Below are 16,879 nucleotides of genomic sequence, written 5' to 3'. Positions count from 1 at the left end.
ATATAAAAAAAAAGAAGAGATGGAGAAATTGGGAAACATAAACTAAATGAAGTGAGACGACTGAATATGAAGTAGAAAAAGTGAAACCGACTAGAGAAAAGTAAAAGATCCACACACAGTCCAGTATTTTTAAACAGGGCTGCTCGTTAGAAACATACCTGGTGCTTTGGAGAAAAAAAAGCAATACCTGGGCATAGTGTTTTTCAAAACATTCAAAGATAATTCTGATATGCATCTAGATTTTTAAAAGTGATTACAGGTTTTTCTATTAAATGATAGTTTTGGTGATATAGAATTCTTTTATTTTTGTGTTGACTAATCATGATACTGTGGTATTAAGTAATAGTTACATAATATAACAGTGACGAATGTTCATCAGTTTTCACAATCAACAGCCAGACAAAAAATAAAAGATAATTACAACTGCAAGCCATAACAGGAACATGATTAACCTAACAATATAAGATAATTACATACAATCTGAGGGGTCAGGCAGAGTGATGCGGTTAGTGGAAGTGCCTACATGCACATGTTTTCATCTGCTTAGTCAGTCCATGCTTCTTGGTTGGTGCGTTTAATCCATTTACATTTAAGATAGTTATCAATATGTATGATTGCCAGGGACCAGCCCCGGCTGATCCAGGGTATTCGAAGCGGGGACGGCATCGGCGACCTATTTATTTAAATATTTTATCAAAGATATAAAGAGTAATAGGATGAGGATAGCTCAGTAGGAAAATTCAGTGGAGAAAAGAGGCTGAGTAGCTTGGTTTACGCGGGAGACCAATAAAACTTCAAGACAAGAAGTTTGCACCACTTACGTAGACCACAGGCGTCCTTCCGTTCTCCCGAAGAAGAGGAGACACTGAGGCCTCCCTGGTCGGATCTTAGAAGCCCAGGCATAATTAGCAAGCATGGCGGGTTCCGCGCTCCAGATGGAGACTCAGCCAGAATTTGGGAGAGAGAGCGACATGGGGAGACCAAGTTTCGGTGAACAAGGCCCACACTTTATTTTCCCAAGTAGTTTTTATACCTTAAGTTATGCACAGAGGATAATGGGGGAAGGGGTAGAGTCGTGCAGCAAGCCAGGCTTTCTTCCTGCAAACTTATCATATGCAAAAGCTTAGGTGATTTGCATCATCTTCTGGCCCGGAGGCCTGTTAACATTTTAAGACCCTTTCTTCAGAAAACTTATTTTTTTCTAAAGGTGACTGGTCAGGAGCCACTCTCCAAAGCATTAGATAAAGTTGCATTCCTACAGAGCAAAGGTGTGGTGGGCTACAACAAGAAAAAGAATTAACTCAAGGGTCCCAGGTTACAAACATTAAAGCTACTACTTACACCAATTATATTAATCAATACACTGCCAAGGACATAGTAGGTAAGGGGTATGGAGACTTAGCAGCAAACATTGGCTCAATAAGTGAAAAACCCTTCACCAATACAATTTCTAATCAATCTTTTAACTACTCAAAGGAATCTGTGTTTAGACAGTTTAGAACATCTCTGCCTCTCACAGTTGGGAGGCTCTGAACAATCACATGTGGCCGGAAAAACCTATTCAGGCAGGCTAGAGGATTTCCAAAGGAGTTTGTAGGTTGAAACACTGTCACACCCAAGAATTATTAACTGGAGCAGTAAGCTAACTCTTTTTTCAGAGAGAGGTAGTGGGAGACAGCCCCCCGTAAAGTCAGAGGTGTAGGTGAAAGCACAAAGCAGAAAGTAGGCAGACTCTGGTTTTGGGGGTAGCTGCTCGAGAATTTCCAGGGGGACTCCTGAGGCTCGATCCCACCTTTGCGTGTGCCGAGCCTCCTTCCTCATGACCGTTGCCACAGGCGGAGCTCGCTCCCCGCATATGATCCTATTACCAGTTTCTTAATTGCTTTGGGTTTATTTTCTGTAGGTAGGTCTTTTCCTTCTCTTGTTTTCTGCCTAGAGAAGTTCCTTTAGCATTTGGTGTAAAGCTGATTTGGTGGTGCTGAATTCTCTTAACTTTTGCTTGTCTGGAAAGCTTTTGATTTCTCCATCAAATCTGAAGTAGAGTCTTGCTGGGTAGAGTATTCTTAGTTGAAGTTTCTTCCCTTTCATCACTTTAAATATATTATGCCATTTCCTTCTGGCATGTAGAGTTTCTGTTGAGAAATCTGATGGTAGTTACCTTGTATGTTATTTGTTGTTTTCCCTTTGTTGCTTTTAATATTTTATCTCTGTCTAGCTTTGATAGATGGACCTTTGTTGGCAAAGTAATGTGGGGCTCAGAACCTTCACAACAGTGCGAGGACTTCTTGGTATTACTGTTCTCCAGTTTGTGGGTCACCCACCCGGCAGGACTGGGATTTGATTTTGTTGTGATTGTGCCCCTCCTACCGTCTCGCTTCTTCTTTCTCTTTGGACCTGGAGTATCTTTTTTTGGTGGCTTCTAGTGTCCTGTCGATGGTTGTTCAACAGCTAGTTGTGATTTTGGTGCTCTTGCAGGAGGAAATGAGCACACGTCCATCTACTCTGCTATCTTTTACTAGAATCCCCCCTGAGCCTTTTTGTAGACATAGGAAGAAGATAGAAATGCACCTCATTTATCACATCAGTTCTAACCTTCTAGCAGCAAACGAATATTTACAGAGAGAGTCCTAAAGGGTGGAATGAGAAATGAGAGTGTGAAAGCCCAGGTGTTTGGTGGAGAAGGGGAACTCAGAAAGAGAAGGCCAATAAAGCAGAGCTTAGATGGCTAGGCTTTCACATACACCAAAGGTCTCAAAAGGAGATCTACCATCCCTGGAAATTTGAATTTGGACGTTTGTAGGGGCATTTTTGTTTATCACATTGATAGGAGATCTTCGGAGAAGGCAATGGCACCCCACTCCAATACTCTTGCCTAGAAAACCCCATGGACGGAGGAGCCTGGTAGGCTGCAGTCCATGGGGTCGCTAAGGGTCGGACACGACTGAGCGACTTCACTTTCACCTTTCACTTTCATGCATTGGAGAAGGAAATGGCAACCCACTCCAGTGTCCTTGCCTGGAGAATCCCAGGGACGGGGGAGCCTGGTGGGCTGCCATCTATGGGGTCGCACAGAGTTGGACACGACTGAAGTGACTTAGCAGGAGCTCTTCTGGTCCTTAGTAGACAGGGGCCAGCAGTGCTAGACATTCTTCAATGTTCAAGACAGTCCCACGTTACTGAGAATAGTTCCATGTCCTGCACAGCTGTCTAATGTGCCACTGATTATTTCTGTTGGGGTTTACAAGGGGCTCATACCATGTAGTTAAAAATGGCCCCCTGTGGTGACCTGACAAACAAGGGATGAGGTCACAGTGGCCACGTTGCTCTGGTGGGCATCCTGTGTTTTCCTTAAGGAAATATCCTGTTCTTCCCTGCTGGTGCCAGTTTCTCAAGACTACATGACCACCCGACTATGTGACCGCAAGACCCCAGCTGTGGGCTAAAGATAAACTGAGGCCCCCTCCCTCCGGGGCACAATTTCCCATCGATAGGATATAAGAAGGGTTAGCTGTAAAAAGAGAGCACTGGTTTTTTCTCTCTAAAGCCTGTCACTTTCTTTCTTTCTTCCTATAATAAATCTTTCTCTGCCTGAATGCCCGGCTTGCTCTCTTTTTCTTCGCGCTCGCCTTACAATTTCTAAAAGAGGAAAAATCTGTTTATAGTTATCTGCACCAAGAACCCTTAACTCTGTTGTATATATAAACAGTTTTCCAGGAAGTCTACTAAAATGAAAATCCGGGGGGAATTTTCTTTGTATGAGTTCAGATCTTTATGAAGGATATTCACCATTTCAGAAGATCACATCTCTAAAGATCAGTATTTGGGGTGATCTCTGTTCACAGTGGGGTTCCCAGGTGGCGCTAAGTGGTAAAGAACCCACCTGCCAATGCATGAGACATAAGAGATGCAGGTTCAACCCCTGGGTTGGGAGGATCACTTAGAGGAGGAAATGGCAACCCACTCCAGTATTCTTACCTGGACAATCCCGTTGACAGGGGAGCCTGGTGGGCTCCAGTCCGTGAGGTTGCAAAAGAGTCAGACACAACCTAGAGATTAAACCACCACCGTTCATAATAATCACTTTGTTACAGCTTTCAGTGTGATCCTGACTGAGCATGTCCATGTGGAACTGCAGATGTATTTAGCATAAACTGCTTTGATTTTCTTTTTCCTTGACTTTAAAAATTATGTTGGTAGGTAGGCTATTATCCATGAACTTCATCTCATTCATTTAACAACTATTGATGGAGTGCACAACTATTGATCAGGCACAGTCCAGATGCTGGGGATGTAAAGAGGGCATTGTAAAATATTTACTGTTAAAACGGCATGTTGGGCCTGACAGAGGTGAGATCCACTGATAGGCCCATCTGGGTTTTAATCCTAATTCCACCACAGTCTACTATTATGTAATCTGGTGTCATGTCAGCCTGAGAGTGAGTTGGAAAAGAATTTCCAGACATAGAGTATTTCAGAAAGGAGTGAGTTTATTAAGAACAAAGAGCAGAGATAATGTGGGCGCTGCAGGCACAGCGGGCTGACCTCCAGCCTGGCCAGGGAGAGGCGGCCGGATGCTGTTAGAACAATGGACCAGCTCAAGGGGGATCTGTGCTTTTCTTGGGCTAGTAGCCAATTGTTATAGCCAAGACAAAGGAAAATCCTGCTGGAAGGGTGGCATTAGGTGAGTAGTTAGGGTGCTCTAGGGTGATTACTGGGATGGGCATTTTTGCCTAATTTAGGGTCATGAAGCTGGCTGGTAAGGCTCGGGGGACTTTTGGCAACAGTTACAGTGGGGCTCGGTAAGTTCTGGAAGTGACTTTGGTTTTGGGCTCTGCGTCTGTGGCCTTGGTACAGGCCTTGCACCTGTGACCTTGGTACAGGACTCCATACCTGGGACGCGTCTTTTCCCCGCTCTGAGCCTCTTTGTATTGATGCGTTAGATTACCTAAGATCATGCAGTTCCTCCTATCTGCTCACTGAATGGCAGCTGTGGTGGACATTACTATGTTGACCGATTCCTTGATGACACAAGAGGCAATAACACTGTTCTATCTTTCTCAAATAAGTCCTCAAACTCCGATGCCTAGCTAGCTCTTTCTTTTGAGGCTCCGCATGTCCCTCCCATTCTGAGTTGTCCAAAATCCGCAGTGATTTACTCAGTCCCAAAGAGGTGCGGTGAGGCTAGTTTCTGAGGCTACTGCCTGTGGTCTTATCGCTTTCTCCACCGAGCAAGGTAACCGGAAGTCCTGAGTTCACTGCTGTTGTGACTTATTATCGCCACACGATGGCGCTGTTGAAGCTCGGTCCTGGCCACTCCCAGGGCGTCCACAGAGCAGAGCCCCTTTCAGGGTCAGGGACGGACTCGGTGTCCAGCGGCTGGGAATGCCGCCCTCCGCTGTCAGCCCCTCGAGGACTGCCTCGGCTGCCGAGTCATGCCCACTTCCTCAGGCAGCTGCATCTAATGACAAATCTGAAGGGTCATCCCAGCTTCAGAGCTCCCTGCTGGGTGGGAAGAGGTGTCCCTTGAGATTGCAGGGCAGCGAAAACTCTCCCGCTGCCCAGCCTCGCCTCCTTCCCTTTTCTTCCCCGGCTATTGATCCTCAGAGTGCTCCCAGCAGACTTCCCGCCCGCCAGTCACTCTCTCCAAATCTGCTCCCCAGGGAACACAACCCAACCGGCACCGTCCACTTAGAATAAAATCTCATCTCCATAAGGCTGGGCATCGCCTGGTCCCTGTCCCCCTATCTGAACTCACCTCATGCTCTCTCGCTGCCCCGCACTAAGCCCCCACCACAATGATCCTCTTCCTGGCCACAAGGCAAGTGATTTTCAGGTTCAGGGCTTTTGCACTGGCTGTTCCTTCTGCCTGGAGAGACTCCGCCTGCTCTGTAGGGGGCAGGCTCCTACCCAGCGGTCCAGTCAGCCTAAATACTGTTTCTTCGGAGTAAGGACCCTCCCGCTCCCTCAAAGCACTATGTTTGTCAGCACCCATCACACTCTGTCCTTATTCCGCTTATTCCCACTGGGCTGTGTAAACTTCTGAGAGCAGGGACCTTGACTGTCTTATTGCGGTGTTTCTAGCCCTGATATGCCGGACCCTCAGGGCCATTTTCTCCCCCTAGACACCAGAGACTTCTGAGCTCTTCAGAGGCTGTGAAATGTTAGAGTCTGGAAAAAAACTTTTATTGAGTCCAAAAAAAATTTTAATGGAATTTGCTACATATTTAATTAAATGCCTGAAGTCATCTCGTTGACTTTATTATTAAATTCAATATTCACAAAAATTTTGGTACAACTGAGAAGGATTTATGAGTTAGAGTTTCTCAACCCAAGCCCATCTGGTGTATACAGGCTGATTGTTTAAAAACATCACAGTAAATCATAATTTTTTTTTTGTAAGAGCTTTGGGTTTCTTTTTTGAGTATTTTTGTTTCTTTTTAAAAATTTTTTTCTGTGTGTCTTTTAGTCGTTCAGTTGTGTCTGACTCTTTGTGACCCCACGGACTGCAGCTTGCCAGGCTCCTCTGCCCATGGGATCCTCCAGGCAAAAATACTGGAGTGGGCTGCCATTTCCTTCTCCAGGGGATCTTCCCGACCCAGGGATCGAACCCAGGTCTCCCTCTGCAGGCAGATTCTTTACTGTCTGTGCCACCAGGAAAGCCCCTCAAATCATAATTTAAACAAGTTACATGAAGTAACCTGTGGGGTGTCTTCCATTTTCTCGACAGAGTCCATGGATGCGCAAGTTCTAAATTTTTATCTGTCACTTACTAACTATACTATTCAGTAGGACTCTGCTGATGAATACTACGGAATAAAGCCCATGCTGGACCTGGCCCTCCCTCCCCCTCCAACCCCACTCCCTTCCAGGCTTTTTAAAGGCTGGTTAATGCCAAAGTGCTTGTAGTTCTCCCACATACACTATGCTCCTCTCCCATACTTCTGCTCATGCTGGGCTGAGAAAGTTCTCTTCTCCTCTGCCACCACGTGCCGGATGACTCCCACTCAACCTTCTAGACTTTAGACTGCTTGAGTGTGGCCTCTTCCAGGAAGCTCTCCCTGATCACCCTCCCTCTCCTCCTCCTCTCCTGGGCTCTGTTGAATATTCCTTTTGTGGGCTCCCACTGTACCCTTCACATGCCATATGATTGAAATTATCTTCCTTAGTAAACCTGAAATTCCTCAGCAACAGGGACTGGTTCTCTTTGGTTTCCTCTGGCTCTGCCTTCCCCACTCCACCCCCCAACCAACCCCCTAGCTGTGTCTGGCACTTGGGAGGAGTTCAGGGAAAGTGCTCTGGGCCTGGAAGAAGAATGATGTGGCCTGAGTCACTGCTGGGAATCAAGTGGGCTGTGCCCAGGGCCTGAGTTCCCCCAGGTCCAAGTGATGATGAAAGCCAAGAATGTGATCATATTCCGCTTCTTCCCAAGGGCCTCAACTGGGCAGACTTGTTTTTGGTATTTGTGATGAGAAACAGTAAAACGCTTAAGAGCATGTACTTGGTGTCAAGACGTCTGGGTCAGAATCGAGACTCTGAAATGTTCCTAGCGGTGTGACTTGAGCAGGTTATATAACCACTTGTGCCTCAGTTTCCTCATCTGGACCATGAAATGATCATAGTACCTACCTCTACCTCACTACATTCTATGAGGACTAAATGAATTACTGCATGAAAAGTGTTTAGAATGGAGCCTGGCACTTAATAATCATTATATAGTATTAGCTAGAGTCGGACACGACTGAGCGACTTCACTTTCACTTTTCACTTTCAAGCATTGGAGAAGGAAATGGCAACCCATTCCAGTGTTCTTGCCTGGAGAATCCCAGGGACGGGGGAGCCTGGTGGGCTGCCATCTATGAGGTCACACAGAGTCGGACACGACTGAAGTGACTTAGCAGCAGAAGCAGCAGCAGTGTGATTAAAATAGCCTTTTAAAATAAGTTTTAAAAGTGAGTCACTTTCAGGACTTCGCTTGCAGTCCAGTGGTTAAGACTCCACACTGCTACTGCAGGGGGCGCAGGTTCAATCCCTGATTGGGAATTAAGATCCATCTGCGAGAAGGAAATGGCAACCCACTCCAGTGTTCTTGCCTGGAGAATCCCAGGGACGGGGAGCCTGGTAGGCTGCTGTCTATGGGGTTGCACAGAGTCAGACAAGACTGAAGCGACTTAGCAGCAGCAGCAGCAGCCAGTTGGCTCAGCCAGAAGAAAAGTGAGTCAATATACTCACGCAGAGACATAGACAACAGACTTGTGGTTGTCGAGGGTGAAGGAAGGCGGGGGAGGGGAGGATTGGGAGTTTGGGATTTGCAGATGCAAACTAGGGTATATAGGATGGATAAAGAACAAAGTACTTGCAGCACACGGAACTCTATTCAATATCATGGTGAACTATAAAGGGAAAGAATATGAATATATGTATGTATAACTGAGTCACTTTGCTGTACAGCAGAAATTAACATAACATTGTACATCAAATATACTTCAATAAAAATTTTTTTTACAGTGAGTCAATATAAAGAAAATTGTTTGGGGCCTTCCCTGACAGACCAATGGTTAAGACTCCTCGCTCCGAATGCAGGGAGCATGGTTTCAATCCCTTGTCAAAAAACTAAGATCCTGCGTACCCACAGCGTGGCCAAAAAAAATCATTTGGCAAAAAACAGTACAAGGAAGAGGTGGACCAAACACAGAAACCCCAAGACCAAGAGGGGTGGGACTGTAGGCTTAGTGGAATCAGAAGTACATGGGCCCAAATCCAGCTTCCATCAGCACCTGTGAACCATCGGATCTTGGCTCCGTCCTGTGGGTCTCAGTTTCCCAGAGTGACCGGGTCACCCCAAGCCCGTCAGCTTGTCCGCAGCTGGATGACCAATGTGCTGAGCTGCCGACTGTTTTTAAGTTGCAGTTTTGCCTCTGGCTTTGCCCTTGACATTTTATAAGCAAACAAGCTGGTCAACAAACCCTTCCGCCATGTTTACTGCCCTTGCCCCAGCCCCTGCCCACCCCTGACTCAAGTCTCACTGTCTCTGCCTCCATCCCCACTACTGTCTTTGCCCCCCGCTCTGTCCCTTCATGCAAAAAATACAAATAGGGCCCCCCAGACCCTTTCTGGGGTTTTCATGATGTCCAAACCATTTTTGGTAATACTGCCAACATGTTATCTGCCTTTTCTCCCCTCACTGTCTCGAGTAGTGTGTTTTCCACAGGCTGTGTGAAGTCCGACATTGCAACAGATGCAGCAGAGACATGAATGAAAACCTGGCTGTCTCCTATTAAGCCAGACACTCAGAAGATTTGCAAGACAGTAAAATGGCCACCCTTCACCACTTAAAGTCATTTTTCATAAAATACATTATCTCCGTAAACGTATAATGGGATTCGTGTTTATTTATTTTTTAAAAATGTTTATCAATTTATCTGGCTGTGTCAGGTCTCCGCTGCGGCACGCAGGCTTCTCTAGTTCCTTTGTTACCCTGTGGCATGTGGGATCTTAGTTCCCCAAGCAGGGATCGAACCTGTGCCCCCTGCATTGGAAGGTGGATTCTTACTGACTGGATCACCAGGGAAGTCCCAGCATTAAATAACAAATATAAATAAATAAATAACAAATATATATATAATAAATATATTATAAAATATATTCTCTCTCTATATGAAAATGTGCAAATGAATGATCCATCCCTTTAATGTAATAATGAATACAGAACATATTGGACTTCCATGGGTTTAGACCCTAGCCCTGCCTTGACAACGACAGGACTGCAGCAAATGATCACAGCCCAGATTTTAAAGTATTTTTCTGATGGCCTCTGGGTTTGGGGAAGGCCCAAAACTAAAACATCCACAAAAATCCTCAGTAATTTAGAGAATTAATTTTGTCCAATTATCCTAGAGTCCAGTTTCCCCAGAGGGAGGTATCACTGCCCTCTCTTTCTTTGCAAGGTTGCCATGAAGATTAAAGGAAATAATATCCTTAAAGCACTTCAGCGTAACTGGTTCTCAACACAGTTGAGTTTGCTGGCATGGGACCTGGAAACTCCAGCTGCATGGAGGCCTGGCACCGAGCAGGAGCCCCCACTGGCAACCAGACCCCCCAGGCAAAGGACTTACTCTAGATCTGGGTTTAAGTCACAATTCCACCAGTTCAGAGGCAAGTTACATTCGACTGATTCTCAGTAGAATGACCGTAAACAGCACTTTTTAATCAGTAGAACAAGGATTAATATGAATTATCATCATTATTAGTTATCATTATTATTATTCCATATGTAATACTCACATATATGTAATAATGGTAATAATTCACCAAATCTATATATAGGATCAGCAGGGAGGGGTCACTAAGCCATGGATTTAGGCCTGGAACTTCAGGAAAGTCAGTCCTAGGCCTTCAGAGTCTCAGATCCAGGGACTAGGATGAAAGGGAGGATCCGAGAGGCAGTGTTTTGAGGCAGCTGCAAGAGTCTCCAGGTCTCCTGTGGCTCCTTCTTGAGCCTGTCCAGGGCTTCATGATGTCCTTTCACGTCCCCTGAGGCCCAGATATCCCAACTGTACCTGTGTGTCTAGGACTATACCCTCCCCGTCCTATCTCTGTGTACTATTCCCATCCAGACGATCAGTGGTGATTTCCAAGGACTAATTCATGTGAGCTGTTTCCCAAAATTAACTTCCCAATGACCATAATGGCCATGAAGGAATAAAAGCATTCTTTGTATTTTTTGTAAGACCCATCCAAGCTCCCAATGCGCTCCTATGTACTGTGAAACTCTGAGGAATTTCAGGAATGCAGTATGTAATGTTCCCCAAGGTTATCTGACGGTGGAACCCTTTTCCCAGGACTATCACTCAGGACTAGCTTACTTGGCACACACTTTGGGAAATGCTGCACTAAGCCTGTTGGCTTCCTCCTCCTGTGTGTTTGCTTCTTAAAGGGGCCGATACTGTAGAGCTTCAATTAGCAAACTACACCCTGAGGCAGCTGCCTGTTTTTGTAAATAAAGTTTTAATGGAACACAGCCTGCTCATCGGAGAAGGCAATGGCAGCCCACTCCAGAACTCTTGCCTGGAAAATCCCATGGATGGAGGAACCTGGTAGGCTGCAGTCCATGGGGTCACTAAGAGTCGGGCACGACAGAGCGACTTCACTTTCCCTTTTCACTTTCATGCACTGGAGAAGGAAATGGCAACCCAGTCCAGTGTTCTTGCCTGGAGAATCCCAGGGACAGGGGAGCCTGGTGGGCTGCCGTCTCTGGAGTTGCACAGAGTCGGACACGACTGAAGCGACTTAGCAGCTTAGCAGCAGCCTGCTCATTTACTTATATACTGTTATAACTGCTTTCACACAACAAAATCAAAGTCGAGCCTTGGGACAGAAACCATATCACTCACAAAGCCTAAAATAGTTGGTACTGTCTGGCCCTTTAAAAAGCTTGTGGACCCCTGCTCTAGTGTTGCTCACCTGGGTTCTGTGTAACCTCTAGAGAACACAACAGCAGACCAGGAGGGAAACCATACTACAAAGGCTGACTATAGCGTATCTGCCTGGAGGGCCAGTTTCATTCAAAGCACCAAATGGCAATCCACTCCAGTACTATTGCCTGGAAAATCCCATGGACAGAGGAGCCTGGTGGGCTACGGTCCGTGGGGTCGCAAAGAGTCAGACACAACTGAGTGACTTCACTTCACGGTTTATATTTTAAAAAAATACAAAAACAAAACATGGACAGGGAATTCCCTGGTGGTCCAGTGATTAGGATTCAGGGCTTTCACTGCTGGGGCCAAGATTCCTGGTAGGGGAATTAAGATCCTGCAAGCCATAAGGTGTGGCCAAAAAAAAAAAAAAGTACATATTACACAGAAGAATGCAAATCTTGCATAGATTTCAAAAATAAAAACTTCAAATTTCTCAGGCCTCTCAGGCTAGCACTGCTTTACCCTCCCTGCTCTCGGCCTCCACCCCAATCCCTCATACCTGACCAAGATGCTTGCTTCTGTTCCTCAATTCTAAGAGTTACCTGGGTGGAAAAGTTTGAGAAGTGCTGCTTTGTTAGGGAAACAAAGTAGAAGTGCATGCATCCATATCAGCAAAGAATGAATGGAGAACTTCTGGACCAAGGGCTTTACCTTACTTGTGCAGGCAGGTGAGGCAGGCTGTGTGTAAGAGCTTTCTTACCATAACTCACAGAATCAGTGCACCAAGACAGACCTGGGCTTGGAGCCTGGCTCTCCCATTAACTATCTTTATGATCTTGGGTTAGTCACGTTATCTAACTGAGCCTTCATTTTCTCAGGGGTAAAATGGTGATTAAAATACATGCTTCACGAGAAGTCTAAGAGATTGTGCAGAGAGAGTGTTCTCACTGAACTCAGTAAGTGCTAACTCACTACTAACATGTCAGCTAAATTTCCTGAATAGGTAAAGAGCTCAGAAAAATCAAGAAAGCAAAATAGTCAAAAACAATAGAAAAGTAGGCAAAGGGCTTGAGTATTTTACAGAAAAAAACCAACCAACCAACCAACTAGGGCTTCCCTGGTGATTCAGTGGTAAAAAAATCTGCCAGCCAATGCAGGAGACATGGATTCGATCTCTGGCGCAGGAAGATCCTACACGCAAGGAACAACGAAGCCCGCGTGCTGCAACCATTGAGCCTGTGCTCTAGGGCCCGAGTGGCACAACTACTGAAGCCTTAGCACCCTAAAGCCTGTGCTCAAGAGAAGCCACCACAAGGAGAAGCCCGCACTCCACAATCAGATGAGCCCCTGCTTGCCGAAACTAGAGAAACCCAGCACAGCCAAACAATAAAGTACTTAGAAGAGAAAAAACGCCTTTAAACTTAAAAAAGATGCAACTTCACTCAGAGAGAGGTGAGAACACAACTCAAATGAGATCCTATTTTTTCACTTATTACATGACAAAGATGAAACTTTCTGATAATACTTCTAGTGAGAGTGGGGAATTATTACTATTGTCAGGCAGTGTGGCTGATAATGCAAATGCTTACAGCCTTTGTGTAGCCTCAGTAATACCTATCAAAACTACAAATGCTGGGACTTTCCCGGCAGTCCAGTGGTTAAGACGCTGCATTTCCAAAGCAGGGGGTGAGGTTGGCTCCCTGGTGGGGGAACTAAGATCCCACATGCCGCATGGCATGGCCAAATAGAAGAAAAAAAATATATATATATATACTTATGCTTAGATATAATTCCACTTCGAGAAACTTTAAACCATAGAAACAGCTGCACATAGTAAATAAACGAACAAGGATTTTTTTAGAGCATTGTCTCTGTGTGTGCGTGTGTGTAAGATCTTAGTTCTCTGATCAGGAATAAAACCTGCGCCCCTTGCATTGGAAGCTCAGTCTGAATCACTGGACAGCCAAAGAAGCCCATGTCTTTGTTTGTAATAAGGGGCTGATTAAGCAAAATAAAAATACACACAGTAGGATATTCTATAGCAACCAAAACAAATAAAGCAGCTCTATGTGTATCAATGTGGAATGAGCTTGGGGCAAATTAGGATAAAATTGAAAGGGGCGAAACAGGAGACAATGCTACTGCTGGTGCCGCTGCGGACACAAGTATGAACAATATATTCACGCGTGTTCATACACACATCGGCTCTCTCTAAAATAATTTTCACATAATCCAACCTGCCCCCCTTCCTTGCCATGACCCCTCTGACTCATGTCTTTCTCCTCCTCGCTCTGCTCCACCCACACTGGCCACTTTGCCTTTCTGGAACACCCCAAGCATCCGCCTGCCTTAGCTGGCGGGAACACTGTTGTCCCGGATGTCCACAGGGCTCACTTCTTCCCCTCCTTCAAGCCTCTGCTCAAATCTCCCCTTCCCGGCGAGGCCTGCGTGGACTACCCCAGTAAAATCACATCCTTCACCCTGTTTCCTCTTGCCCTCCTCTGCCTTTTCTTTTTTCCAGAGTACGTATCATCATCCTCCATTCTATTATTCAATGTGCTTCCGTACTGTGTTTATGGTCTACAGTCTGTGTTCCCTCAGGAGAATGTAAACTTTACAAAGGGTAAGGGTCTTGGTTTTGTTCAGTGATAAAGACCCAGCCTGAGTACCTAGCTGGTGCTCAGTAAATATCTGCTTTTGAATAAGGGAATGGAAAGATACACAAGCAACTGGCAACAGTTGTCACCACAAGGAGAATGGGGTTACTGAAGGGAAGGATGGGAAGAAATACTTTTCAGTGCACACCCTTGTGTAATTTGTACCAGGTGCTTGTATGAATTGGTAAATAAATTTAATGGAAAATTTTAGCTCTGCCAAGGGTGTGCTAGACCTGGAAGAAGTGACAGCCAACTCCTTTATCTGACACAGGAAGGTCCAGATATACAGCAGTTAGGTACTTTGCCCAAGGTTACACAGGCAGGACTTAAATCCACATCTACTAACCCAGAGCATTAGCTCTCAGTCATCATGCCACTGAGCCTCTTGGCTTGGTTTTCTAATCAGTCAATCTAATGGCTCGTAATAGAAACGCTGAGCTGAGGTGTTTCACGGGGCATGGTTTCTGTCTGTCTAACATTTCCTATTACAATGAACTTCAAGGGATGGTCTTAGTTCTTTTGATACATGAGACTTTGGCTGTAATGTGCATGGTTTGACAGAAATGGGACTACTGGGCTTGGGGCTTCTTTTATGAGAACTTCTTGGTCAAAATACAGTGTTAATGTCAGTCCCTTGGTAGCTGGAATGCAGGTTTCCTGAACTCTACCCTCCCAGATATTTCTTCTTTCAAAGGAGTCAAGAGGTCTGGATGAGTTGCTGTGTGTATGGGGGTGACAGAGAGATCCGAGGGCGCTTGATCCGGTCAAAGAGTAATGGGAGTATTCCCCGGGGCTACTAAAGGCTGGCTGCTGAGCTTCCTGGACAGGACTGACTGATGGGAGGCCCTTTTGGCCCGGGTTAGGTGGCGGACCCGCCGCTGCTGCTGCAGCCAGTAGAGCATCTCCACTTTGTCGTGCTTCATCTTGTCCAGGTAGCGCCGCCCCTTGAAGGTCACCGGCTCACCAAAGACTAATTCGATCTCCTCCAGGAGGGGAACCAAAGGAGCCTCCACCATACTGAGCTTCCTTTGGAGACGGCCGCGGATCTGATTCTCCTCCAGGAAGCGACTCAGGCCCACATCAGTCTTTTGGAAGAAGCGGTTAGGGTCAGAGGCTTGCCGCTCAAACCACTCCAGTCTCCCCAGCAGTATCTCCCGCAGCTGGATGGGCTGCAAGGCCCGCTCCCAGGCACTCACCAGTGCCGGCAGCTGCCTCAGGCGGGCGTTGGAGCTGTATTTGATGGCCATGTCCAGCCGGTCCTTCTCTGGAACGTCAAGCATGGACCAAACCCGCTCTAGACGCTTCTGCAGGCTCAGGATTTTGTGAGAATCTTCCAGGAGGCTGCTCTTAGTTTCTAGCCTGTGTTCCAGCACCGTGTCCCAATCCCACTCTCCTGGCACAAAATCTGGTTCGTCATCTTCTAGCAAGGGGGGTGGGTGTTGGATCTTTATGGACTCTTTGATAGGGGCCACGGTCTCCACAGGACCCTCCTCCTCATACATTTGGAAGATGACATGGAGGAAATCTGTCTCCTGGGTGGTGAGGTACTTAAAGTAGTCACCCACAGACAAAGTGCTTTTCCACCAGTTCAGCCATCTGGCCCTGTTTGACCACCTGTCCCAGCTTTTACTTGCTTGGAGTGATGTGAAGGAGGATATCTTATCTGCATTGGACTGTAAAGTGCTTGCTTTCTGGGGATAATGTTCAGCCAGCTTGGTGTTGATGATACGATGCTGTTTTTCTTGACGTAGGAAGGCTGAGGACAGGAAGGCTGACCAGTCTTTATTGGCTGCAGGCTCAACCAGGGGCCCCTGGTCAAAAGTGAAGTGGTTGTTAGAGACACGGCTCATCAGCTCCTTGTAGACTTCCCTGATGCTACTGCCAAAAGTGCGATCTATATCCATTTGCTCGATAAGTTTGGGTTCCAGTTCACCAGCCAGGTGGTTGTATAGCACACCAGCCGGCTCAATGTGGAAGGAATCCAAAAAATTTCTTCCTGAGACCTGTACAGCAGCTATCTGGACCATCTGATTTTTTAGCTTCAAAGTAACAGTCACTGGCTGTGGTTCAAGTGGAGGGGGTTTAGGGGATTGGAGGCCCCGATGTTCCGAGGCCTCTTGCTCCTCGAGGCTGTTCAACTTTCTCTGCAGCTCTTCTAGGTGATGGGTAGTAGCTGGGCGGTAGGTCAGGGCCCCCAGGAGTGGGGGCAGCCCTGAGTCCAGCGGTGAGTACTGAGACCACCCCAGCTGCATATGCTTCATCATTTGCTTCAGGTCCTCAGCCACCGTGTCCCTTGCCAGCTCTGGTTTGCTCTCTGCCACCAGGACCAGTGGGGTTAAGGGGCGAGGACTGAGTGGAGGAAGGCCCAGCTCATCTGCTAGCCTCCAACCCTCACGCAGAGAGGGCATGGACTGGCCCCTCTGGAGCTGGGAGTAGAGGGGCAAGTGCGAGGTGGGGGGAGCCCGGCTGCGGGGAGCCACAGAGGTCCCAGGCAGTGATGCAATCTGTGAAGTGAAGGTGCTTTCTCTCCTCTTTTGCATGGAGGACAGCCAGCGCAGAGGCTTCTTCTTCTTCAGCTGGGGAATGGACTTCAGTTCCTTCATTGGATCCTTTTCAGGCTCACTGACAAGGTCTCGCGGGCGGCTGAGTTGGATGAGGTAGTTCAGGCTGAGGTTGAAATGCGGCACTTGGGTGACGCCAGTGATGTGATGCCATGGGACCTGGAAGAGCCTGTAAGCCCCAAGGCCAGCGGCGCGCACTCTGGGCGCGGAGACTCGGGCCTGCTCTTCTTTGAGCAGGGCAAGGCAG

General features: G+C 46.7%; 1 protein-coding gene across 1 annotated transcript in view; it reads right to left on the bottom strand.

The window, feature by feature from the left end:
• Nucleotides 1-14,260: 14,260 nt before the first annotated feature.
• Nucleotides 14,261-16,879, bottom strand: part of CCDC87 (coiled-coil domain containing 87) — a 3,246-nt gene continuing 627 nt past the window's right edge. Inside the window, exon 2 of the mRNA XM_010837743.1 lies at nucleotides 14,261-16,874. Coding sequence (XP_010836045.1) covers nucleotides 14,836-16,874 — 2,039 coding nt within the window. The 3' untranslated portion in view covers nucleotides 14,261-14,835. The remainder of the gene's footprint in view (nucleotides 16,875-16,879) is intronic.

Source organism: Bison bison, unplaced genomic scaffold (genome assembly GCF_000754665.1).
Source record: "Bison bison bison isolate TAMUID 2011002044 unplaced genomic scaffold, Bison_UMD1.0 scf7180017864080, whole genome shotgun sequence".
NCBI classification, from domain to species: domain Eukaryota; kingdom Metazoa; phylum Chordata; class Mammalia; order Artiodactyla; family Bovidae; genus Bison; species Bison bison.
Note: the sequence above shows the minus strand (reverse complement) of the source record. Positions and strands in the feature narration are given on the sequence as shown.